The following is a 26,444-nucleotide window of genomic DNA, read 5'->3' on the forward strand; positions in this document are numbered from 1 at the left end:
AACTTCAGCAAAAAATTCCGCTGAGCTTCATAATGCTGAATCCCGAAGTTGGGCTAACAACTGATGTTATTTTAATTACGCTTTTAACACAAACGGTGTCACTACACATGTAGACAGACAATATAGCAATAGCCACTCTACAGTTTAGTCCAAAAAAACAAACTTTCCTCTCCCAGTTCAAAGGGATTGAACTTCTATCTCCTTCAGTGGAAGCATAATAAAATTTCAAATTGTTAGACTCCATCAGAGGAAAGGAGAAGTGGTTGTCACACTTTTCACATGAATGATTTTCAAACAACACATCTGTGATGGTCCGCCCGCAATCCTGACAACATCTAAGAATAAGCACTTATATATTATAATTTTTACTCTTGGCTTGGATTTGATATTCTTTTTGTTTATTTTTATTTAAAAAAAAAAATTATTCCAATATTTATTTTACAGTAATTATCATCAAACAAAGACAGCTTGACAAACTAAAGGGTTGGTTTCTTTCAAAATGATGTCAACTTCTGAGTGTTTTTTTAATTAATTATCTTAATAAACATATGACTTAAACAAGAATAGCATAAAATATTACTATTAAATTAGAACATTTTTACCCCCCCCCCCCAAAAAAACCCTTACAGGTTTACAATAATGCAGATTATTACATTCAAAACACAGTATTTGTGGCTAACAACTAAGAACAAATGAAATAGCTAGTAAAGAACAAAAAGAACTTTGTTTATTGTCATATTTTTTTAATAGTTTGGCTAATAGTAATTATTTCAAGTTTTCTTTTTACGCCAAAATGGTGTGAAAAGCTTAATAATAAGGGTGGGTCGATGTGACAACCATCCCCACCCAAATGGTGCAAATTAACCCCAACTTTAGATTTTGTTTTTTTTTTTGCGTTAAAAGCTAGGTTAACTTCCAGCAATCAACTAGCCAGCTAGAGAATGTGAGTCAAAAAGGTAACTTTGTCCTCATAACGTTTTGTCAATAACACTTTCATAACTATAAATCTATTGTTTAAAAAAAAAAATTGTGAAAATACATTTAAATTTTGAAATTCAACTTAAAACAAATACCATAGACGTCATCATTATTGACGGTTCAGCTCGGCCACAACTTCTTCAAGCAGAGGGCTGCCCACATCAAGAGGAGCTATTCACAAACATGCTCGCAGCGAACTAACGGCGGATTTCGGTTCAAAAAGTATGAAAGCAGTGCCACATACAAACAGGAAGGATTATCTCAGGAGTGATTTGTTCGAGGATTCAAGGTAATTATTATATTTTTCGTACCATGCATGCATTTTGAAACGTGAAAAAAATGGAAGAAATTAGCTGCTATGGCATTGGCATCATAGTTTGCAATATTTACGTAAAATAAATGGTAACTGCACGTTTTTTTGTGCTTTTAAACAATAATCAAGGCTTTTTAAAGTCATATCTATAAAGAATTCAGGGATTTAAGCATTAATTCACAAGAATTTCAACAGAAAACACTCAATATTGTGGTAAGGAGGCGCCACAGTGAACTTAAAGACGACATATTTATGTAAAATAAATGTTACCAGCATGTTTTTTTTTTTTGCTTTTAACCAAGAATCGAGACTGTTTTACGTCCATATTTATAAAGAATTCGGGGATTTAAGCATTTATTCACAAGAATTTCAACGTAAAAAGCTCTTTGTTGTGGTAAGGCGGCGCCACAGTGAGCTTAAAGACGAGCTGCCCATTCGACATATTTAGGTAAAATAAATGCGACCTGCACGTTTTCTTTTTTGCTTCTAACCAAGAATAGAGACTATTTTACATTCATATCGATAAAGAATTTGGGATCTTAAGCATTTATTCACAAGAATTTTCAACAAAAAAAGCTCTTATTGATTCCACTCGGTCCGCTCTGACAGCCTCGGCTACAATGCAGGCCTCCTATTTATCGGCCCCGCGTCCCGTCAATTGCATGATGAAGTCTATGCAAATACAGTGGTACCTCCACAGACGATGTTAATTCGTTCCAGGACCTTGTTTGTAAGTCCAAATGGTCATATGTCGAGCAAGATTTTCCGATAAGAATACATTATAATTCCATTAATTTGTTCCACAGCCCGAAAACCTACACTAAATCCTTAATAAATACTGCTGGTACCACATAGCAAAACAAATAAATCATAAATAAAAATCGGAATAATATAATAATAATTCCTGTAACAATGTAACGAATCGGAATCTAAAGTGACGGATGTGTTTTGCGTGCTGTATGTGAACGCACCGCGTGGGCGACGTGACAGTGAGATAAGTAGGTGCGGTTTAGATTTTACTTTGTCTTTTAATGTTCTGTTGTTGTTGACATCAACTGCAGCGGACAGGAGGCGTGTTGTGTCACATAAATTCTGAAATTATCGATTAAAAACATGACAAAGCTGGCGATTTCTTTGGTGATGGTACCAGAGTAATAATTGTCACCTTAACTTATAAAAGACCGACGAACAGAGGTCAGAGGAGGACCTTCGTAGACATTCTACTTAGGGGTGTGACAAAATATTGAAATGGTTGAAGGTTATCGATATGCTCCTGCCAAGAAACCAACAAGTTGCTATCAAAATCTTCCACCATAATAGTGTCTCAGTTACAGTAACTCTAAGGCTGCCAGTGACGGTGGTCGACTCCAATCCATTTAGACTGGGACTGTTTGTTCATTCGACACCAGAGCATTCGCAGTCATTCTGTCCGATATTCGGGGCATTTACAGGTCACTTGCTTTTCATTTACAGGTCATTTCCTGTTGAATTTGAGTCACTGCCTATTCATTTGGTGATTCCCAGTCACTTCGTGTTCTCAAAATAAACAGGAAGCGACCCATAAAATACCCCAAAATTAAAAGGAAGTATCTAAAAATCAACAGGTAAATGACCTCAAATGGCTCAAATTTACCTCATTGCCTGGCATTGGCTGCCATTGACGGCCATAGACGTCCAATCAATTTGAAGTGGGAGGGATGGCAGCGAATGAACGAATGTGATAAACTCATTCCAATTCACAGCAGAAGCTTGTTCTTCTGTTTATTAATTGTTTGTAGAATATTCTAGAATGATTTCCTGACCAATGTATCGATAATCGTTGTATCGCCGTATCGTCAGATAATTGTTATCATGAGCTTTGTATCGCAAATCGTATCGTATCGTGAGGTAACAAGAGGTTCCCACTCCTAATTCTACTACAGCCGTTTTCTCTAGCCAGTATACGGACGCGCACGCCACGCTTATACTTTTCTATCATTTCCATCTTCATTTCAATGGTAAGCGTCACCTTTTTCCTTTTTTTTCACCACCTGCACTAACCTTCTTGGAACCCATGTTGATTTCTCTCACAAGAAAATCCGCCGTGCGTCCGTGCGTGTCGTATTTCGAGGATGTCTTCGGATGTAGAAACAAACGGCGAGTCAAATTTTACGTCGGATGTCGAAAAGATTGTTTTTCGAAGTAATTGTATGTTAGGTAAAACTGTAATGTTTTTTTGTTGTAGTTGTTGTGTTTTTCTGTGATTTTTTTCTGTGCACAATTTTGATCATTTTAATACCGATTTTGTGCAACACCACTCTCTAGTGGTCAACTTATGGCAAGTGTAACAACCAACGAAATCCCGCTCTCCCCGATATCTATTTGTGTTCGTCATGTGGAAATTCAATTCCCCTCTGCAACTGCCCCTTTTAGTCATATTTTTGCTCATGCTTGGACATATACCCACTTCAACTGTGTTTGTTTGTGTCCATTCAACCACCTACTATATGGCTCTGTTGAAAGACGAGACGATCGGGCAAGGAGGGATGTCTTTGGGCTTCCTCAGTGCCCAGTAGTAGGAAGCAAAGGCTCCAGCCATAGTGCACTGGCCGAGCGCGATGATGAAGTTGACCAGCCACAGTAACATAAACACATTGCAGAGTTGGAAGACAAGCGTGTAGCGTTGGAAGAAGTTCTCGCCACCGTAGTGAGAGAAAAAGCACTTGGAGCCACTGCACTTGCCGGTCATGGTTGATTCATTAAATGTCTGAAAGATTAAATTACAAGTATCCAGTTCTCAGTGTGTTATTTAAAGCTACCATATAGACATTCCAAGAATGAAGATGTAAGGCTAACCTTTGGATCGCACGCATCATTCTCTAACACGCAACCATCTTTAGGCAAAATCTTGTAGATGGGGACCCCAGTTGTAGATAAACAGCTGAAGGTAAAACAGTTAAGCCTTTCGCAAACTTGTAAAATAAAATCCCATAAATAAAAAAATGAGTACTAGTGTTCTACTACAGGTTGTAGGCTGCCCTCTTTTGGCTAAAACCTAACTGACCAAAATCCATAATTAAAGTCCTGATTACAATTTTTCTCAATTGCTTTGGTACATTTCTCAGATCAGACTTGCAATTCTCAAAACTACTTGGTCAATCCTCACAACATCGCATCACTAGTGCACATCAAAAAAGCAGTTTCTCATTCCTTTGAGCAAGTTGCTGATGTACAAATGATTTTGTACAATTCTCCTCTGTTTCCTACATTATCAGTCGCATCTGCCATGGTGGTCAAAATGGATTATCATGAGTTTCTATTGAATAGTTTCACCACCCACAACATCTAGTCTTTACTTCATTGCATAAGCCTTTACATGCAAAATGGATGAACATGTTGTCAGAATATGTCAACATGTGTGTGCTTATTACTGAGCATTTTCATTACTTATTTTACGTAACTTATTTTAACCAGCCAAAATTTGTAATAGTTTGAGACAATGTGAGTTTCCACCACACCAATATAATCAGGGAATGGTTTGCAACCCAAAACAGAATGGTAATGAAGTTCCCACCACTGTTCTACCCATCATAAGCGGATTTTAAGGGGGGGGCAGGTTCTGGTGGCCAAAAAGTGTCATTACATGAAATTGACTTTCCTATACATATAAAAGTTGTAAAGCAATAGAACTGCAACACAAATGAATGAAATGAACAAAAAAAATATTTTAATAATGTGTCAAAATGATTTTTCAAACAGATCATGTGACTAGCACCTTAGACGGTCATTTGCTTTGCATATAATTTTCAACAACAACAACAACAAAAATTAGGGGAGGGCAATTTAATTTTTCAAATGTTTTTTTTTCTTTGATTGAAAATGTATTTTTTTTTTTTTTTGATTGAAGCAACCTTGTTTGGGATTGAATGATTTAGACACAAATGTCCTACCCATAATATGGCCCAAACACAAAAAGGATTGCTACAAAGAAAACTTTTTGAATGAAAAATTAAGTGTTCAAATGCACATTTTTCAATCTCAAATATTTTTTCGCATTCAAAAACGCTTTCTATGACTGAAATTTTTCTTTTTTTGATTGAAGTGATTTTCTTTTTGAAAATATATATTTTTTAAAACAACTTTTTTCTTTTTTTTCTTATTTTCCACATGGAGATGGCAAGTGTATCATTGCCAGTCTCACAATCAGATGACTCTCCTGTATGCCATGAATGCCGCATGCAGTGACATCACAGCAGATGCCTGGAGAGGCTGAGTAAGGCATTCAAGAAGATCCTCTCCACGCTGTGTAGCAAATGAGGACATCCGTTGTGACGTGGATGAAAATTTGTGGCCAAACAGAGAGGAACGTCAACATGTGTAGAAAAGAATGGGTGAATAATTCTGACAGCATTTAAAGTTTAGTTGTGCCAACTGTCTCATGTTCACATTTCTAAGTTTGCTTTTATGTTATATTTCTTTGTGATACTCAGTGCTGTCTTTTGCTTTCTGTACTGCAATGACATGGTCTGTAAAGGCTGTAAAAACAGTAAAAGTGTCAACTGAATCTTGCCTAGTCTCTTGCAATCAATCCGCCACACTTACGTACGAACTTACGTACACCATTTTCAGCATCAGACCCTTCCACCAGAGTAACTGATCAATGGCTAAGCAATTTGAATGTCTCGTGTGTACACAATGAAGCAAGGACTTATCATTCTGACAGCAGTGATATTTTCATTGACACAGAAATTTAATTTTGAGTGCGAGACGAAGTATTTCGCACAGAAAACTGGCCTTTGCAGGTAATCCATGTTGTTTTGCTACTTGTGCGACATGTTGTGAGGATTGACCAAGTAGCTTTGAGAATTTGAATTCTGATCTGAGAAACATAGCAAAGCAATTGAGAAAAACTGTAAAAGAACGAAAGAAACAAACAAAAAAGATAATGCTCTGAGGATGATACTTGCCCATGCTACATAGCTCCCAAGCATAGGCGGAGTTGGACTTTTGGGGCAGGGGGGGGGGCACAACATGTTGATGACCCCGATACGCAGCGTCAGCATTAAAATTAATTTATAAGAATATTTATAATAATAAGATGACGATGAGCGTTTTTTGTTTCCCTTCATTCTTGAGGGGAATTCATAATCAGGGTGCTTAGGCAATACTTTTTGCCAAGATCGTCAACCATTGAAAATGGTACGCCCGCCGGTGTCGTGCCAATGTAGTTACCCCAGGCAAAAATTGTATCCCCTGGGCGGAGCAATATGGAGGTAGATTTGAGTCTTTATTATTCAATCAAAAAATAAAATAAAATTGCTTCCATCAAAAAAAGTCAATTCAATCCAAAAAAATGTGTTTGAATGCAAAAATAAATTTGAAACTCAAAAAAATGCATGTGAAAGCTATTTGTCTTTGATTTTTTTTTTTTTTTTTTGGATTGGATTCAGGGTTTTTATTTATTTATTTATTTATTTATTTTTTATTGAAGCAACTTTTTTGATTGAAGTAATGTTGATTTGTGTTTGGGCCACATTTTGGCTAGGACGTTTTTGCCTTTATTATCCCAAACAAAAAAAAAGTTGCTTCAAAAAATATATATTTTCAAAAAGAAAATCGCTTCAATCAAAAAAAGTCAAACTTCAATCAAAGAAAACGTTTTTGAACGCGAAAAAATATTTGAGTTTGAAAAATTTGCATTTGAAGACTCAATTTTTCATTCAAAAAGTTTTATTTGATTGAAGCAATCCTTTTTGTGTTTGGACCATATTATGGGTAGGACATTTGTGTCTAAATCATTCAATCCCAAATAAGGTTGCTTCAATCAACAACAACAACAAAAATCTTTTCAATCAAAGAAAAAAATCATTTGAAAAATTAAATTGCCCTCCCCTAATTCTTTTTGCTGTTGTTGAAAATTATATGCAAAGCAAATGACCGTCTAAGGTGCTAGTCACATGATCTGTTCGAAAAATAATTTTGACCCATTATATATTTTTTTATTTTGTTCATTTCATTCATGTGTTGCAGTTTTATTGCTTATATGGGAAAGTCATTTTCATGCAATGACACTTTTCGGCCACCAGGAGGAGCATGCCCCGAAAAAAAAAAAAACCGCTTATGCTCCCAAGTTTCAAGACAATCAGTTGTCCAATAACAGAGGAGTAGGATTTCAAAGTCAGTGTCGACAAGAAAAAGAACAACTTCTTGAGTGGCTGCTTGACAGGCTTTCAGCCTATTAAAAAAAACAATAAAAAGGAGAAGCGCCAGCATTAGCGCGGAAAAGACTGCATCTGTAGTCAAAGATGCTTGCTGAACATGCACTAACCTTTAGCTGCCACTAGATGACAGTATTTATAAAGGTTTAACAATTCTATTTTAATAAACAGTATTCATGTACCTTTTGTTTACACTCTAATAAAAGTTAAGAAAGAACTTGACATTATTTCCTATGGAATAATTGTTTTATTTCTTGACAGATTGCATTTGCCTTTGGAGGTAGCACTCTCTGCTTTACCACCAATACCCAGAGAGTTTTCACAAGATGTTGGAATGTTACTTTTGTCCCACCAACAGAGTATCGTATTGTGTTTTCAAGGATACATTGCTACGACAGCTCCATAGGCGATGGATATGCTCAACAGCAAGAAGGTGAAGATGGGGAAGATGAGAGCAGACATGACGTAACCGATGGCCCTAAAAAGGGAAGAACATCTTGCTTGAGGTATGGAAATAATATTAAAATCCTTTCACATGGGAGTGGTCTGGCAAAATGCAATTAGAATCTTTTTTTCTTTCCCCCAGATATAATCAGATTTTTTTTTTCATTTTCACACATTCTTCCCTTTAGAATGGTAGAAAAAGCAAATTATTCAATACAAGACAATTTGGTTGGGTATCGAAACCCGGTGTTATGGTTCAACTGGCTTCCATGTTAACTGGCTGTAATTTTTGGAGTATAAGGTGCAGTAGAATATAAACGGCACACACAAAATTTTGAAAGAAAACTATGTGTTCTTATTTAAAGTGCGTATGACACCAAAAAGCATGTTTATTTCATATTTCACAAGGTGTTTGATGCTCCTGAATGAAATGGACAGGTTGGATGTGTATGGAAGCGATCGTTTTATATATTCAATTTTTGAATCCCGTGCCATGAAAATGAGTTACTTCTGGCTCCAGTCTTGGGTTTAGGACGAATGCGAATGTGACGTCACCCGGGTCAGCATCTCACAATACGGCATTGCTTTATAGCATGCAGTTGGACTGCGGCTTCAGCTGATTTTGCGAATTAAGTCTTTTATTTTTCGCATCACGCCAGCCAAACGGCTACAGGCTTTTGTAGCTGCACCAGGGAGAGGTGTGTGAGCCTTTTCGGGTTTCAGAAAGTTCCTGTTCACCCCGAGATCGGCCAAAACAAGTGTGCGACAACTGTGGAACTATTGGACTTACGAGAAAGTGAGTAAACATCGTGTTTTGTATTATGTCAAATACTGGGATCATGGCGCGTGTTTTAATACGGAGGTGGCTTGCATTTTGTGGCTGACATGCTCCTTGTCCACCGAGAATGCCACTCGGCCGACGACCGGCAGCTTGTCACACATCCCCCCGCCGGGATAGCGCTATACTCGGCTTATTGCCCTCTTCGTGTGCCCGGTGTTTTGTCAAATTTTCCACTCGATCAGAAATTGCAACTTTGTGTTAAAAATGGCCGCGAATACAGCAATTACAAAGTAAACACTAAACACTTTCTTTAAATAAAGGACTATTTACTTATGTTTGATCATGGACGGACATGTAGAAAAGTTCTCCTCAGACACATCCTGCCATGTTCGCTGCACAACAACTGCACCGCTCTCTCACTGTTTACATCTTTGCCGTGTAGTTAAGCATTATTTTACGCCATATTCGTGTTGACCATGTGGCAGCTACGCGCTCCTCCAACATCGGCCAGGTTGTCTGGCGGTAATTCTCCAGCTGCTTCCCCGGCAAACATGTTCTCCTCCCACAGCAGGGGATGAGCTGTAACTTGCTTGCCGCCAGGCGGGTTGCAGATTAGCGAAGACAATCGGCAACCCCGCCGCCGCGTGATATGATCCCAGGTAGTTTTGAGTGATTTTTTGCTTCAAAAGTCGAAAATAGACTTTGAAACATCACTCGGTTCAGGTTAGCGTGTTGGCTAGCTGTCAAGCCTTCTGGTTTATGCTCTCCAAAGCCAGGGCAGGGAAATGACAAAAGCCCGACTAATTCCGGTGGCATAAAATATCGTTCAGGAGGTGCGACAGTAAAGGTGAAGTCCACAGTTTTGACCATTATGGAGTAATTTTGCTATGTCGTACTTAATAAATGCATTTTTAATATTTCATATTCCATTTAGCACAATACTGTTATTTGTCATGACCATAGAATTTATTTAGCAAATGGGGAAAAATACTTTGATAAAAAGAATATCCTGTAAAAATATTGGAGTTGAGAGACTCAAACAATGACATTTTGCTGCTCTCTTTGTTGCATTTTCCTCGTTTTGAATATTTCCCTCTCAATGGGCTGAATTCTAAATCAGATGAAACCATGACCCTGCCGACGTCATCCTCCTGTTGGGGACGCTAGAGCCCTATAATGGTAGGCGTGGCTGAATGGAAGATTAAAAGACTAATTTCTTGTCATCTGTGCTTTGCCAAATTGTTGTATATAGTCAAATCATCTCAAAATATCATTCTAATTCATATAATAATGTTATTTAAGACTTTTTCTATCCTGTTGTAGGCACTTTAAGCAGCACTGAACAATAAACCGCAGGATTACCAGTGGTATTATGGGATATATTTCACCAAAAGATATGCAGCTCATTACACTGTAAAAATCAATAAATTAGCCACACTGGACATATCTGGGGTATAAGGTAGTGGGTTGTAGTCCAAAAATAACAGTTTATGCTGGACAAACATATCTGCTATTTCCATCCCGGAATTAAAGTGTACAATGTCTGTGCCCCAGGTCTGTATTGTGCCATTTGACGCCAAACAAAGACACTAAGACCAACTTCATGTGAAAAGGGACCATATTGAAGATTGTTTGTACCTACCTACTTGATTCTTTCAGCAGCACAATGGCGATTGCCAGTCGCTCCCTCAGGAAAATCAGCACAATCAAAAGTATGCCCTCGATCACAGACAGCACACTCACTTAAAAACAGCATCACACGTGGATTAAGTTTGGTTTTGTGTTCAAATTTGAGTGAATCCAATGAATCGTACAGAAAATTAACCACGTCTCGCTGAGGTCCAGGTAAACATTAGCATCTGTCTGGAAGCCTATTTGTGAGATGGTGATGTCTCCACCCTCCGTCTCAGAAAGATTTTTGTACTTCAAAGTGCAGTAGATGATACCTGAGAGACACTTGTATGAATAGAATCAAATGCACCTCTGAAACAGAAAAAAACGTGCATGATACTCACCATAGCCGATAGAACCAAGGGCAGCAATGATGAAGACCCACACCAGCACACCAGCAATGAAGCGCAGCATCAGGATAAAAAACAGGCTGACCAGCAAGGCAAATATAAGACATCTGTGATAATGAATAAACAGTCAGTTGGAATGGAAATATAAATCCATATGGCAGATGGGCAATGTGTCTACAAATAAAAGTGTTCCAATTTCAATCAATTCTAAAATGTATTTGTATTTTTTTTAATTGATATTTTCCACTTCTTGCTGACTTGCATTAAAAAAAAAGAAAAAATTCATAATAGAACTTGCCAGTGTAGCTGCAAAATATGTGTATCTCAAGTCTTTTTCTTGGGTGAGTCTGGGCTGCATCAACTCATTCACTATCAGCCCAGGTATGTGTAAACTACAAGCAGAGTATGAGTTGTGGCAGTTAATAAAAGAAAAAAAAACATATATCAAAAACACTCTTACGCCCTTTTCAGACGCTGAATGTCAAACATTATCGGACTATGCTGAAGTCTGGTTTATATTTCAAAGCAATTACCCGGATAGGTTGACTCGGACATTGTCGTGACTTCGTCAAATGTCGGCAACCTTCCCAGGTAGCATTATGTCTGAATGCGGCAGGTTATTATAACCTAGCTATCACATGACTACATTACATTGCCTCATTGTTCTTTACTTTAAGGCAAAATAACATTTAACAAGAAGTAAACAGATACTTTATTAACTCATTGCCTGCCATCAACAATGATAGATGTCCAGTTCATTTTAACTAGGAGGACTTGCTACCATGAAACTGTTTGCATTACTCTGACACACGTAATATAATTAATCAGGGAATAGTATCATTTCTTATATTTACTGTAGGACTGTACTACACTAACACACCTAATAGCAAATAAATAGCACACCATAGTTTAATGAAAAGAAGCAGAATAGATACACAACGCCATCTTATCAGAGAAGCCCAACGTGTGCGTCACGAGCAAGATTGACGCACCAACTCTTACAATCAGTTCTCCTGGCCACTCCAAGGACAAAGAGCAGGGCGCTCTGTCCTAAAACAGGTAGCATCTCGCCCAGCCAGGATAACAAAGTTGATAGCGGGTGCTTGGGACGTCAAGACCAGCGTCGGTCGCTGTGGCAACCACGTCCCATCCAAGCACGAACCTAACCACCCAAAATCGGCCAAAGAGGGATTATCCCAAGACAACACCCAGCCACACCTTCTGCCCGGCCCACTCCACCGTAGCCTTCAAAAAGACTGGACACTGAGATAACAAACGGTTCGCTGCTCGGAAACATTGCTATGTAGCCGTTGTTTTGACGACGCTGGATCCAGAATTGTCCCTCCGTCGTCTGTTTTTGCCTTGTTTTTTGACCATTGTCGACGAATAAATTGTCAACCTGTTTTCGGTGAGCCTTCTTCAAACTTTTGGAACATGGAGTCAGTACAAAGGGTTAACACAAGAGGTGAACGCGCGGAATGTCAGCCCTCCCAGTTGAAGCGGAAGCGGTAAGCAGCGGAGCACCATTTCCGTCGTTTCCGAGCGGCTTGGCCAGGGGGGTGAATTTCTTCACTATGACTCGTTTATTCCCACCCCCCTGTCATAATGGAATGACCATCTAGCGCCGTCAATGGCAGCCAATGAGTCAGCTAACAAAATAGGTTTGACAACCATTCGCCCATCTAAGAACGAGACCGTTAAGTTTTGAATGGGATGGTGCAGGACTGTGGCTGCGCAAAGGCAGTACTAATATTCTTAGCATTATATAATATGTATTATTATTATTATACCTCTATTAAAGTGGGTAAATAGCAGGTCACGTTACCCATTAATGTTGCGGTTCTGTCTGAAAGCGGCATTTAACATTAATAGACGTCCACTCCATTTGAACTGGGAGGAACTGGCAATGAAATGGATTGGATGTCTTATCGCCAAAGGGTTGAGAACTTTACAACTTCAAACTAGGATTAGGTGACAAGAAAAATTTCTTTCAACAAGTAGTCACTTTGGTATTTCGTTTCAACCAAGTGACTAATCTTGCTAATTGACTAGCTAACCTGTCGACAAACACAGCTAAGAGCTTATAATAGCTTGTAGTGTCATGATTTAAAAAAAAAAAAAAAAAAAAAAACAGGGCAAAATAAAAACAATTTAAAAAAATAAATAAATACATTAAAAAAAACAAAGACGATACTAACCAGCGTTGTTTTTGGCAGCCCTTTTAATTTTCGTCTTCGTCTTGGTATTTTAGACGATAATACTTATTAGTCTTAGTCATATTTTAGTCATTTCAAAATGTGTTCGTCTTCATCTAGTTTTTGTTGACGAAAACTAAGACTAATTTTATCTAGTTTTCGTCGACGTTTACTCGCTATTTTCATCTATAAAATTCGAAGGTTTCACTACAAATACAAATAAAAATATATTAAATGAACATTGACAGACGAGCGTATATTGTATTATCTACAAGCATCTACAAATCTATCACCTGATAATACACCCTCAGCAGGAAAAAAGTACATTATTTTTAGGGCTGTGAAAATTATCGCGTTAACGCGCGGTAATTAATTTTTTAAATTAATCACGTTAAAATATTTGACGCAATTAACGCACATGTCCCGCTCAGAAAGTAGTCTGCCTTTTGGTAAGGTTTACAGCAAGGCTTTTTGCGCTGTCCAACAGCGAACTCTTGTGGTCGCTTTGCGACATGGTTTATTATTTTCTTCTTTTCTTTATTATGGCTGCACGACGTCTCGGGCTGATAATGTTGTGCTTATATGATCCTTGGACAAGATTTGTCCGTAAGTATGGTTGTTGTAAAGAATGTACATATTATGTTAGTAAGCGAAATGTTATATTTTTTGTATGAGACGCTTTTTGTTTATGTTTAGTGAACCTGTATAGCGTGCTAAGCTAACGTTGTTGCTAATGCAATGCTGTGTACTTTTTTGTTGTTGTTTCACTACGGTCTAAAGAGGACAGTGGTTTGAGGCCATTTTATTAATAAATCAGATGAAAAAGGAAGAAGTCTGATTATTAAGGCGTCGTTCACTAGCTGTCTAGCTTTGGAAAAAGTAGACGCTTCGGAATGAGGACAGCATAGACAGATTTAAATGACAGTAGAGTGAAATGCCCACTACAGTCCTTATGTACCGTATGTTGAATGTATATATCCATCTTGTGTCTTATCTTTCCATTCCAACAATTTATTTTACAGAATATATATATAATTTACAGAAAAATATGGCATATTTTATAGATGGTTTGAATTGCGATTAATTGCGATTAATTACGATTAATTAATTTTTAAGCTGTAATTAACTCGATTAAAAATTTTAATCGTTTGACAGCCCTAATTATTTTTAAACATACCCACCTGGATGCCATAAACTGTATGTAAAAAAAGTTGTCCGAGAGTTTAAGAGGACGCTCGCAAGTGACAATAGCTTAATGCTAACGCGAATGCTATGCTAACGCTATAAGTTACCAGACACTGCTCGATGCAGGCTAACCACACATCAAATGTCACACATTGTGAACATGTGATGGAAACTATGGCACATTTTCGTCTCGTTCTCGTCTCGTCAGACGAAAACTGGCATTCGTGTTGTTATGTTTTAGTCTCCCAAGACACATTTTTAGCTGGTTATTGTCTCGTCATCGTCAAGACAAAATTGTTCGTCAATGAAATATTTTCATTATAGTCATTGTTGACGAAAACAACGCTGATACTAACACTTACTTTACTTGATGTCAAGGAGTAGAGGGCAGCCAATTATTGTCTCAAGAGCTTCAATTAGCCCTCAAGCCACAATTTTGTGCCCACAGATTAGATTTTTGTCAAGACACTTCATGCATTATTTCTCTGTCAAGTATAGCAATGGTTAAACAGTAGTAAGTAAACTCACAACAGAATCCATTTCCAGGAAAGCGCTAAATCCTCAACGAAATTCGAAGTAAAATTTTCAGAAACTGTGGTGCCATTCCTGTCATAGGTGAGGGAGAAAGAAGTGGACATTAAAAGAAGACAGAATGAGATAATTATTAAACTATGGTACACATTGAAATGTTTTTTGATTCTCTCTTCACTCATTATGAGATTACAAAAGAGTTCTATATCAAAAAAGTATGACCTAGGATTAGGGCCAAATAAAGGAGAAGGAAAAAAAAGGATTACGAGATTAAAGTCGAATTGGTACTACGAGAAAAAAAATGGTATTATTACATAGGGTAAACCACTACGCACTTTATGTACGCGTACCTTAGCCTGGGGCTACGACAAAGCATCAATATAAAGCCATCTATTGATTATAATTTGATGTAGATGAGCCAAAAGATAAAGGATTTCCTTATTTATAAAGGAGATTTTATTTTATTATTCCAATTCACTTTACGTCACTTAGGTCGTAAAGTTACTACGTAGCTGAGCGCTACGACGAAGTGTTGGTAGCCCATAAATCATTCGATTGATAATAATTTGATGTAGATGAGCCAAAATATGAAAGGATTTCATTTTCCTTAATTGGAAAACAGATTCTAAAACACAAGATGCTTACAACATTACAATTTTAACAGAGGCGAAACACAGTGTAATGTAAGTAGCAGTTTATTCAGCTACATTAGCCCAGCAAAATAACACGACTTTTATTTTCATAGTAATACTACGAAAAAGAAGTCATAGTCTTACTCCGAGAAAAAAGTCGTACGAAGTCGATCTGTTAGTACGTCAAAAAAGACGAACTGTTAGTACGAGAAGTAGCTGAATAAACTGCTACTTACTTTATACGTCTTATTCTGGTTTGTTGGGCAGTGCTGTTTCTGATTATTATGAATTCATGATTTAGCGCACAAGAATGAAGGGGATCGCAAAAGGGAGTTGAGTGAACAAGTGAACAAGCAAAGAAAAATAAGTCTTACGCTTCTCTTTGAGACCTTACAGTACTGTAAATGATCATTTATACTCGTATTCTTCTCTTCTTCTTACAGGCTGTGGGCTATTCAAGTAGTTGTTATTCTTTTTGTTCTTTAAGTGCAATCTAACTTTGAAATCCTACTCCTGCGTCATTTGTGAACTGATCGTCTTGAAGCCTGATAGCTATGTAGAATGGGCCAATACCTCGTGATCCTCAGAGACCAATTTTTGTATTGTATTTAATTGCAGACTTATTGCTGCCTGTGTTGCCTGTCTGTTTTCTTTTACCCTCCCCATCTGTCCTGTTAAATTGTTTAGACACAGAGAATAGGAATCTGAGTGTCCTTACAGACTGAACAGTTTTAATGTGCCACATGGGAGTTTGATGTACTCGCATTGTGGTTGATCATATCGTTTTATTTATTAGGAGAAAGAAGCGGACTGGAAGGGTTTTTGAGTGGGACAGAGAGTAAGGAAGCAGACCGAAGAGGAGAAGAACAAACAAACAAACAAACAAACAAGAAAAATACTTCATTATACACATATGCTACCGATGAATGGAGTGACGCTATCGTGATCTAATTATATTTACCAGTTAAGAGTTATTCTTTTTGAGGACACTGAATAAAATGGCTACTCCTCTGCTATCTGTGGACAGATTGGAATGAAATTTGGTAGAAATATTCATTTATTTATTGTATATGCATCCATCGCAGCTCAATGTTTAAATTTTTATTTATTTATTTTGTGGTTTATTTATTTTTTAATTTTGTGGCCATCACGCTGAATTGAAGAAGGGTCATCTATGCCTTGTGACGCAATGTTGCACGGATCACCAAACATTAGCTCAAATGTGTTCCGTTGGGTGGTTTTGTTATATTCGAACTTGTTTTTTATGCCCATACCCATCCATACATATTATTTGGTTTATCCACTTGCCCGTGACGGATTTTAAATAGCCCCGGGCATTCAGGAAGCTGTAAACTTTGAGCCCTGAGTCAGGTTACCGAAGTGTTTTTGATCCGTTAGATCAGATTGGGTTGCTATCTGTTGTCAAACCATATACGTACGCCAATTTCCCAATGTCATTTTAGTGGTAAGAGGTCCTCTTGTCAGCAGAAAAAATGCTCTATAAAGCCACGGGCTAGAGGTTTTTCACAACACTGGATAGATAAAGCTACCCATTAAAAAACAGCTCTTACCTTGTCTGATTTTTCAACAGTTCTGTATTGTTGGCATTCACCGCTAAAGTGCATCGCTTAAGAACTAGGAGGAAAAAAAACACAACAAACATTGGTATTGAATGGGCTCAGTGAAGAAATGGCTATGGCCTGCCTGTGCTAAAACTTACAAGGTCTGCTTGGAAAGAGATTCGCTGGGCAGTCGTCCTTTGCAATGAGGGTCGTATACTGACAAAGATAAAGAAGACAATCAACTTTAAACAAGACTTCAGTAAACTCTTGCTATTTCCAATCTTAGGGCTAGTTTTTCGTAAATCTAGACCAACATGCTGTGTGGTAGTGCGACAAGGCGTTTCACATCAGTTCTTGGCAATTTTGCAGACGCATGTGGTAAATGTTGTGTATTTACATGTCATGTGGACAAAACTTCACAGTGATTTTTGCATGACCCATCATCACTGCACTCGGTGCGAGAGGCAACAGATTAAGGCTGCAACAACTAATCGATTAAATCGATTTATAAATCAGTTGCCAACTAATTTGATAATTGATTTTTGCCCCGTTTCGGTCCTTATTTGTGTGTAATGTGAGGCTGTGCACATGCGCCAGTGATTATAGCTAGAGAGAGAGAGAGAGTTCACTGCTGCAACTGCTGCTGCAAATACTGCTGCTGCTGCTGTTGGGTTGCTGAATCAATAATATTACTAAGTGTTGAGAGTTAGATTGTCTTTTGTGTTGTTAGATCCAGTGTGCCTCCGTCAGAGGTGAGCATATGAAGCCAATTGTATTGTTTGTCTTCTTTGTTGATGAGACGTTACTACTACACCAGCAGTAAGGGATGCCGTCAAGCTGATGAAAACGTAGTCGTACTGGGACTTTTTGGCCTGCAGGACTCCAGAGATAGTTGATGGGTACGGGCTGGCCAAGCGGCATGCTGGTCTAGTGGCTACAGAGGAAAAACCCCATGCAAGGGCGGAGTTCAGTGAGGCCATGGAGAATGATTACAGGGCGGCTTTAAAGAAACTTTGGTCCACCATCTGGGGTCTCAGGAGGGGAATGCAGTGCACCACCAACTCTCTGTAAAGTGGAGATGGGGAGCTGGCGATCTCGACTCGGAATGTGAGTCGGTTTGCCGAATTCTTTGTAGACTTCCTCAACTCCACTGACACGCCCTCACATGAGGAGGCAGAGCACAGGGACTCTGAGGCAGGTTCTCCTATATCTGGTGTTGAGGTAACTAAGATGGTTAAAAAGTTCCTCGGTGGGGAAGCCTCTGGGGTGGATGAGATCTGCCCAGTTTCTAAAAGCGTTTTCTGTTGTGGGGTTGTCTTGGTTGACACACCTCTGCAACGTCACATGGACATCGGGGACAGTGCCTCTGGATTGGCAGACCGGAGTGGTGGTCCCCCTTTTTAAAATGGGGGACCAGAGGGTGTGTTCTAAATGTTACTCGTCAGCATCCCTGGGAAGGTCTATTCAGGGATACTGGGGATGTGGGACCGTCGGGAAATCAAATCTCGAATTTAGGAGGAACAGTGTGGTTTTTGTCCTGGCCGCGAAAAGGTGGATCAGCTCTATACCTTCAGCAGGGATCTCAAGGCGTCATTGGAGTTCGCAATCTGTATACTTACAATTTTTAGCAAAAATCTTTTATATGACAGTCATTCATACTACGTGTTGTTTGTCCCTTTAGGTATATACTATAGCTAAGACCAGTGCAAATTGTAAACGATGAATGAAAGGCAGACATTTTTCCTTCTCATGTATATTCTGATCTGGAGACAGACGCTTATTTCATAAATAAAAAGTCATACCGGGTTGTTCTCGTCAGTTTCTGGTTTGCAGTATTGCTTGTAAATCTTCCATTTCTCTGGATCCTTCTTGGCTTCTGAAAGTTTTTCATATTTGACAGGGCACTTCTCGACACAGAGCTGAGGGGTGAAACATCATCTTAACAAGAAGTCCCATCAATTGTGCGTAAAAATTGTGAAGCACATAAAGCATGCAGTGGAAGGAGATGGCGGTGGTGGGGAGGCGTGCCCATCAATGTCTTACACGGACTGTAGGACACTCGAAGTTAAACACTGTTTCGATGCTAACACATTTTAACATGTTCATGTAGTACAAAAATGTTTTGTTCCTGCGAAGAAGCATAAAGAAAGATCAGAATGAAAAGAGCAATGTGAGAATGTTTCAGCAAAAAGCATTTGTGATATATATAGCTGGAAGATGAAAACTCACATATTTTCCTTCTCACCACAGATCTTCCCGTAGCTGTCTGTTGGATATGCAATCTTCTTGGGATCGCTGCTGAACCAGGCTGAAAGCATCAAGTATTTCAATAAAGCTAGGGTTAAATAACTGCTCATTGTTGCGATTGATACGATAAGTAGGGTTGTTCCGATCATGTTTTTATGCTCCCGATCCGATCCCGATCGTTTTAGTTTGAGTATTTGCCGATCCCGATATTTCCCGATCCAATTGCTTTTTTTTTGCTCCCGATTCAATTCCAATGATTCCCGATAATTTTTCCCGATCATATACATTTTGGCAATGCATTAAGAAAAAAATGAATAAAACTCAGACGAATATATACATTCAACATACAGTACATTCAATATACAGTACTGTATTTGTTTATTATGACAATAAATCCTCAAGATGCATTACATTATTAACATTCTTTCTGTGAGAGGGATCCACGGATAGAAAGACTTGTGACTTTGTATATTGTGACTAAATATTGCCCTCTATAGTATTTGTTGAGCTTTCAGTAAATGATACTGTAGGCATGCCCAAATGCATGATGGGAAGTGGAACCATGACTGTGCGTAGTGCTACCAACGGATATATCTTCTCTGCATTGGGAAATAACATAAGGTGTTAAGAAAAAGATCAATTGCTACCTTGCTTCCCCACATTGCTTCCCATGATATTTCTAATCATAGGAAGAGGGATTGTAAGGCTCTGGCCAATTAAAAAAAGGTTCCAAAGGCTGCCAAAATTCACTCTACTCATTTTACGCTGCCTTTTATCACTCTATATAGGTAAAACGGCGCTATTACAGATAGGGCGCGCCAATGCGTGAGTGGATCGTGCAGCGCATGCATTAATTGTGTTAAATTTATTAACGTGAGACATTTTAAAAAAAAATTAATTACTGCCGTTATCAGGATAAATTTGATAACCCTATCTTAAGCCTAAACTAAAGACTCTGGATGAGTGTAACATATTATGTCTGTAACGTTAAATACAATTAGAAAACGATTTAATTTAAAAATATATATATATTAAAAAAAGGCGTGGCCGATAATTTTTTGCCGATTCCGATACTTTGAAAATGACGTGATCGGACCCAATCACATCTCTAACGATAAGTGTAAAACCACACTGCTCTTCCATTTTGATGAGCCTTTCGTACTGAAAGAGGATAAAATATACTGATGTCTATAGGTTTAATTCTGTCCACAAACAAAAAGTTGAAAACATCGTTGTCAAAAGTTTCTCTTTAAAAATAATTGAAATTGCCATTATTTGCCTGTTTAGTCCCATTGTTCTGTATTTTTGCATTACTTCTATCCATACACGGGTAAATAGCTTTCTGTAGTTATGTTACATACCAAATGTACTTTTCTTACAGAAACTTGTTTTTTGTGTAATGTGAGAGCATCAAATAATCGGCTAATCGAGTCTGATTACAGTGTTTCAGAGCATGTCTCTCATAAAAAAATAAAAAATAAAAAAAAACAGCAACCATATTTGTAATGAGTTTTTGGTTCACATTTAGGTTAAACCTGTAGAGCACCTGTAGAGCCGGCCCTGCTCTTCTGGCATCCTTAAATAGAATTGACTTTGGGGGCCCTCTAACTGATCAGAAGCATTAACCAAGCACAATTTTTGGTGACAAAGAAGCAAAATCAGTAAATGTGACTGGTGCTACCTCTTCATTTATACATTTTGTGAACATATGTAAATACTGCATTATTTGCCATCAGCTGCCACAGTAGAGGTTATTGGCTAAACCCCAGGAAACTTGACATTTTCCCACTTCTTCATGCATTTTTATTTAGTCGGGTTGTGTTAAGAAATTGCATTTACAACTTAATGCTGTAAACGGTAATATTTTTCACATGTTTGACAATGCAGGGTTGTCTATATGGTAGCCATAAGTGGTTAATAGCCAAGGTGTAAGTAACAATAGGTTACTTTTTCCAGCAAACACAGGGCCCCAACCTCCTTCGAATTTATCTTAATCATGTTGTTCATCCTTTATTTTATTCTTACCCCTGTCTGCTCTCAATGGATATTGGGCGTCGTCAGATATATGTATTTCACTGTGGCACGTGGTAAATCTACATAACATAATCTACAGAATGTGCCCATTCAATATGGTCATATTTAGGAGTGGGAACCTCTTGGTACCTCACGATACGATACGACTTGCGATACAAAGCTCACGATAACGATGACCTGATGATACAACGATTATCGATACATTGGTTAGGAAATCATTCTAGGATATTCCACAAACAACTAAGAAACAGAAAAACAAGCTTCTGCTGTGAATTGGAATGGGTTTATCACTAGTAGACGTCCAATCCATTTGAACTGGGAGGGAATGAATAATCGTTCATTCACTGCCATCCCTCCCACTTCAAACGGATTGAACATCTATGGCCGGTAGTGGCAGCCAATGCCAGACAATGAGGTAATTTTGGGCCATTTAAGGTCATTTACTTGTTCATTTTCAGTTACTTCCTGTTGATTTTGGGGTATTTTATGGGTCTCTTCCTGTTTATTTTGAGTTGCAGAACAGGAAATTACTTTGGAATCACCCAAATGAATAGGCAGTGACTCAAACTCAACAGAAAATGACCTGAAAATGCCCTAAAATGAACAGCAAGTGACCTGTAAATGCTCTGAAAATCGGACAGAATGACTGTGAATGCTGTGGTTTCGAATGAACGAACGTTCCCAGTCTAAATGGAGTGGCTGTCGAGCACTGTCAATGCAGCCTTAGAGTTAACTGAAACACTATTATGGTGGAAGATTTTGGTAGCAACTTGTTGGTTCATTTTCACTTTTTTTTTTTAAGACATTGACACCTTTTCAAAACGATATTTCAATTCTTGGCGGGAGCGTATCGATAACCTTTTGGGATACAAAGTATCACGACATATCACCATTTCGATATTTTGTCACACCCCTAGTCATATTACTCTATTCACTACATATACACAATCTGCAAATGGCTCCTTAAAATGGTCATTTATGCACGAAACTTTGGCTGTGACAGGCATATGAGTTGACATTTCCACAAAGCATCTTCGGGAGATATGTTGGGTTCATGTCTATCGGGAGATCTGAGTTCCAAAATTGGAAAATCGTTCTGGTGTGTTGTCAAGTCGTAATGTGGAATGAAAACATGGTTGCTATAAAGACGAGTACCTATTTTGATGCTCCAACGATACATCACAAGTTGAGTGAATGTTTGGCACTTTTTATAGACACCATTTAATACAGAATAATTTTTTCGATTACTGCAACAACACGTGAATGCAGCATCTACAGTACATCAATATTTCGGGGTGTGTGCCAATCATACAGTCGATGCGACGGTGCAAATTACATCTTCCCACCTGCTTACCAGGTTAGTGCCATAAAGTGCCAGACACTGTCATAAATCGTCGTATTTCGAGCATGTCGTCATATGTCGAGTCAAATTTTACATCGGATGTCGAAAGGATCGTATGTCGATGCGATAGTATGTTGAGGTACCACTGTATATAATAGTTTAAAGTGCTATTTCTGCTTTTTTATGACATATAAGGGCTAAAAAATAATTTGCTCGCTCCCCAGTGCCCTGCTGTGCCCCTCTATTGTATTAGGTCTAGTGGCGCCCCTGCAATGGATATCGTCTTCTTAACATGCTGCTGCTCACTTGGATCCATACATGTCACAAAATGCGCAATAACCCAGACAAAATCATGTTGACCAATCAACGTGTAGTATTGCCTCATATATTATTGGGTTGCCAGTTTGAGATTACAAAAATCCCCTTTTCAGAGGCTTGTATTTCAATAGTGTTCTTTTAAGCTAAAATCTCAGGTGCACACGTTTTGCAATTTTACTGACATTTTGGTTGCCAGATTAGGTCATTGTTTTGTGTTTGGGGCCCTACGCAGAGGCTCAATTTGCGTATCGGAAGAGCCGTCCTAGTTCCACCTGTTGTCTTCTCATTGATGCAGTGAGATGCAATGTACAGTATTAGCCATAATACATAAATTAGACAGAAAAATTAGGCAAAAACACAGTAAAATTAAGAAAATGGCTATCTGTTCTCCACTGCCCGCCGTGTTCACAATCAAAAGTCTTCAAGGAGGGTAAAAGGTGGATTTGTTTCAAAATATTACTTTGGATTTTGTATGATTGGGTTTTAGGCAAGACTTTCTGTATGGTATTAACCATAAAAACCAGTCCTTATTCACCTTTCTTGTGTCTGTAAAATATTGTGCTGAATGTGAAAAGCAGCTTAAAGACAGCCTTGAAGTGCTTGACACTGACTAAAAATGATGAAAAAGGAAAAAATTATGCGCTAAAAAAAAGAACAGGTTGCACTTTAGCTGACTGCAGACTGTGACCGTTTAGCCTCACGTCCAGTGTCCCAGCTCATTCGCCTTCAAATGATAGAGAAACAAAGAATGTCCTTTTGTCTGGATTGAGAGATGTGACTTCTTTGACAAAGCAGTAAAAAGTATGGCAAAAAAAGATTTTCCAAAAAGGCAAAGTAAGATATTACATGAGATTGCATACTGCATGCACTCTTTAACAATTAATGACATTGAGGATACAAATGAGGACACAATGCAGAGTGAGTTGTGTTGTTATCGTAAGCCAACCTCTAGGGAGCCCAGTTTTTCAACACCCCCACACTTCCCACAAAGAGACATCTTGGTGAATAAGTCACCCTGATATGATACATGCTTCTGCATCTTCCCCCAGACAATCAGCACAAATAAGTCAAACAAAGCGCCTCAGCCAAAGATATTGCACATTGTTTCATAACTGCAGCAGACATGAGGATAAGGGCCCAAGTACACCGCATGCGTGATCGTTGCGTTTCCGGTCCGACTCCGGTAAAAAAATAGCGCCGGAGCCAATCCGTTCCCATTATATCCTATTGTTCAACGTATACCGGCCGCGTCAGTGCTCCGGCTTGACTGCGAACCACCTCCGGCGTGCCGCATGCCCGCCGGATGGTATAGGCTATTTTCTATTTTTGCCGGACACGCATCCGGCAAAATGGGCGGAGCTGGGCCTGACGTCAAAAGCCCGGGTGCCTAATCACGGTTTAAACACGAGCGAAAATGGATGATGAGCGCTTCATCATGGAGGTGGAAAGCCACAAAGTGATATACATGCAGAAGATATTACTATAAGGACACCATTAAAAGCGAAACTGCAAAGTGTCCTATTATGTGTGTTTTTCTGGCAATGATATCAAACACGACGTGCTAAGCAAAAAAAAAAAAAAAAAAAAAAAAAAAAAAAAAAAAAAAAAAAAAAAAAAAAACAGCGTATCTGGAAGTGGTTCCACTGCAGAAATTCTCGTGCCCCGCGTACAAACAATCTCGGTTTGTATACAGAGTCGAGGGGGGAAAGTACGAAAGAGAAAAAAGAGACGAAAGAGAAAAAAGAGACACCCACAAGTTTCGACCTGGTGGTCTATTCAAGACGTTTCTCTTTCTTTCCTACATTTCACTTGACTCTTCATAGAAAAAACAACAGTTTGCGCTGGCCACATGAATCTGCAGTGTTGAGACACCAATTCCAAGTACGCTGTTTTTTTAGTTCATGTCGAATATAATTCGCTATCCATTTTATAAATATGACAGATTATTTATCAGTTGTTTATAACAGCTCTATGAGATGTTATGTGCCATAAATTTTAAATGTGCACAAAGATATAAACGCACCGACACAACCAAGGGCATAATAGCCCCCCTTCCCTCCACACACGGATCCCTGAACTCAACATGATGCAGTCAATCTGGAATTAAGAGACAGACACAAATAAAATATTGTAGTGTCGCCGGGGCTGTCATCGGTGGGTTAATTTATGCACCAACGCGGGGCTGTCATTGGTGTGCTGGTGCACCAGCGCGACGCTCCGATTGGTGGACTAGATAGCGTCAGTGTAAATACAGTGGGGAGAACAAGTATTTGATACACTGACAATGGGAAAACCCATTGGCAGTGTATCAAATACTTGTTCTCCCCACTGTAGTTGTTGTTTTTGCATTGGTGAGGTGGCGGGAAGTTAATAAAGAAAAAGAGGAAAAAGGCGTTGAAGCTCGTGTGTTGTTTTCGCGGCCAAACTTCCGCTTAGCAAACGTTACATTATCAATATGCAAGAAAAAAAATGTGCTCTCTCTCTGCTTCTCTGATGAGTACATACTACAGACTCTGTGTGTTTGTCGTTGATTTAAATGGCACATGATCGCGCGCGATCACGCGAGAGCTCACGAGGGGACGGAGTTGGCGGACCGCAGCCGTGCAGCAGCCGGTATGATTTGCCTGTTTTTGACGGACTGCGTGGCACGCAGGCAACACTGAACCGGACCGGAACCGCAACGATCACGCATGCAGTGTACTTGGGCCTTTACTCTCAGTTCCTTAGTATGCTTCACTATTATTATTATAGACTGAAGGCCTGTCAAGTTGCCACTCAAGTCGTTGTTATTCATGTTCTTCTTCTTGTGTAATCTAATAAAGTCCAACTCGTCCTTCATTTCTGAACGTATCGTCTTGAAACTAGGTAGTTATGTACCATGGACCAGTATCTAACGACAATCGGAGCTAGATTTTAAAAAAAAAATTCGTATCAAGGCTGAATAATTATTTGCTGACTTATTGGTGCCTGTGTTGCCTGTAGGTTATTAGTTAGCCAGTAGAGGGTATTGATAACTCGTTATTCGCTTGGCCATGTAACACCTGACATTTGGGTTTCAATAATTGATGAGCGTTTCACTGAACATATAAGTGTATTTGTGTGCAATTACAAAACATGTGCCATAACACCATGTAACAAATATTTTGTTCCCAGGTTCTAAGTGGTATTTCCTATTTTATTTCATCACACTGACATATAAAACACTTTTGTTTCCCAAGGGGGGAGGGGGTTTCTTGCATGTACAGCCCGTTTCAAGTCACCCCAGGGTATCTCAACGGGATTAAGATCTGGCCTTTGACTTGACGATTCCGGGACTCTCCATTTCTTTTCAGACAGTCCTTGTTGGATTTACTGGTATTTTTGGGGTCATTGTCATGTTGCAGGGTCCAGTTTCGCGTCAGTTTAAATTTTTTCATAGATGAAATCATATGTTCCTCAAGCACCCTCTGATATATAATAGAATTCATGGTGGATTCTATAATGGTGAGTATGCCAGGTCCTGCTGCAGCAAAACATCCCCAAACCATGACACTTCCACCTCCATGCTTCACAGTTGGTATGAGGTTCTTTTCCTGGAATTTTGCATTGGATTCACGCCAAACATGTCCTCTATTCTGGTGTCCAAATATTTCAATTTTAGATTCATCTGTCCAAAGAACATTAT

General features: G+C 38.8%; 1 protein-coding gene across 4 annotated transcripts in view; it reads right to left on the reverse strand.

Annotated features, from left to right (window-relative positions):
• LOC130918910 (choline transporter-like protein 5) overlaps positions 1 to 26,444 on the reverse strand; it is a 75,768-nt gene that overhangs the window by 9,744 nt on the left and 39,580 nt on the right. For all 4 annotated transcript variants that reach the window (XR_009063853.1, XM_057841146.1, XM_057841145.1 and 1 more), the window contains 12 exons: positions 19,069 to 19,147; positions 18,883 to 18,967; positions 18,642 to 18,758; positions 16,998 to 17,055; positions 16,849 to 16,912; positions 14,643 to 14,720; positions 10,729 to 10,841; positions 10,528 to 10,659; positions 10,356 to 10,455; positions 7,874 to 7,966; positions 4,127 to 4,211; positions 3,775 to 4,037 (listed from right to left, as the gene is read on the reverse strand). Coding sequence is in view for 3 of the 4 variants with exons in the window: in XM_057841146.1 (XP_057697129.1) it covers positions 3,775 to 4,037; positions 4,127 to 4,211; positions 7,874 to 7,966; positions 10,356 to 10,455; positions 10,528 to 10,659; positions 10,729 to 10,841; positions 14,643 to 14,720; positions 16,849 to 16,912; positions 16,998 to 17,055; positions 18,642 to 18,758; positions 18,883 to 18,967; positions 19,069 to 19,147 (1,267 nt within the window). In the remaining variant the exon portion in view is untranslated. The remainder of the gene's footprint in view (positions 1 to 3,774; positions 4,038 to 4,126; positions 4,212 to 7,873; positions 7,967 to 10,355; positions 10,456 to 10,527; positions 10,660 to 10,728; positions 10,842 to 14,642; positions 14,721 to 16,848; positions 16,913 to 16,997; positions 17,056 to 18,641; positions 18,759 to 18,882; positions 18,968 to 19,068; positions 19,148 to 26,444) is intronic.

The sequence above is a fragment of the Corythoichthys intestinalis genome, chromosome 7, assembly GCF_030265065.1.
Source record: "Corythoichthys intestinalis isolate RoL2023-P3 chromosome 7, ASM3026506v1, whole genome shotgun sequence".
Classification (NCBI taxonomy): Eukaryota; Metazoa; Chordata; class Actinopteri; order Syngnathiformes; family Syngnathidae; genus Corythoichthys; species Corythoichthys intestinalis.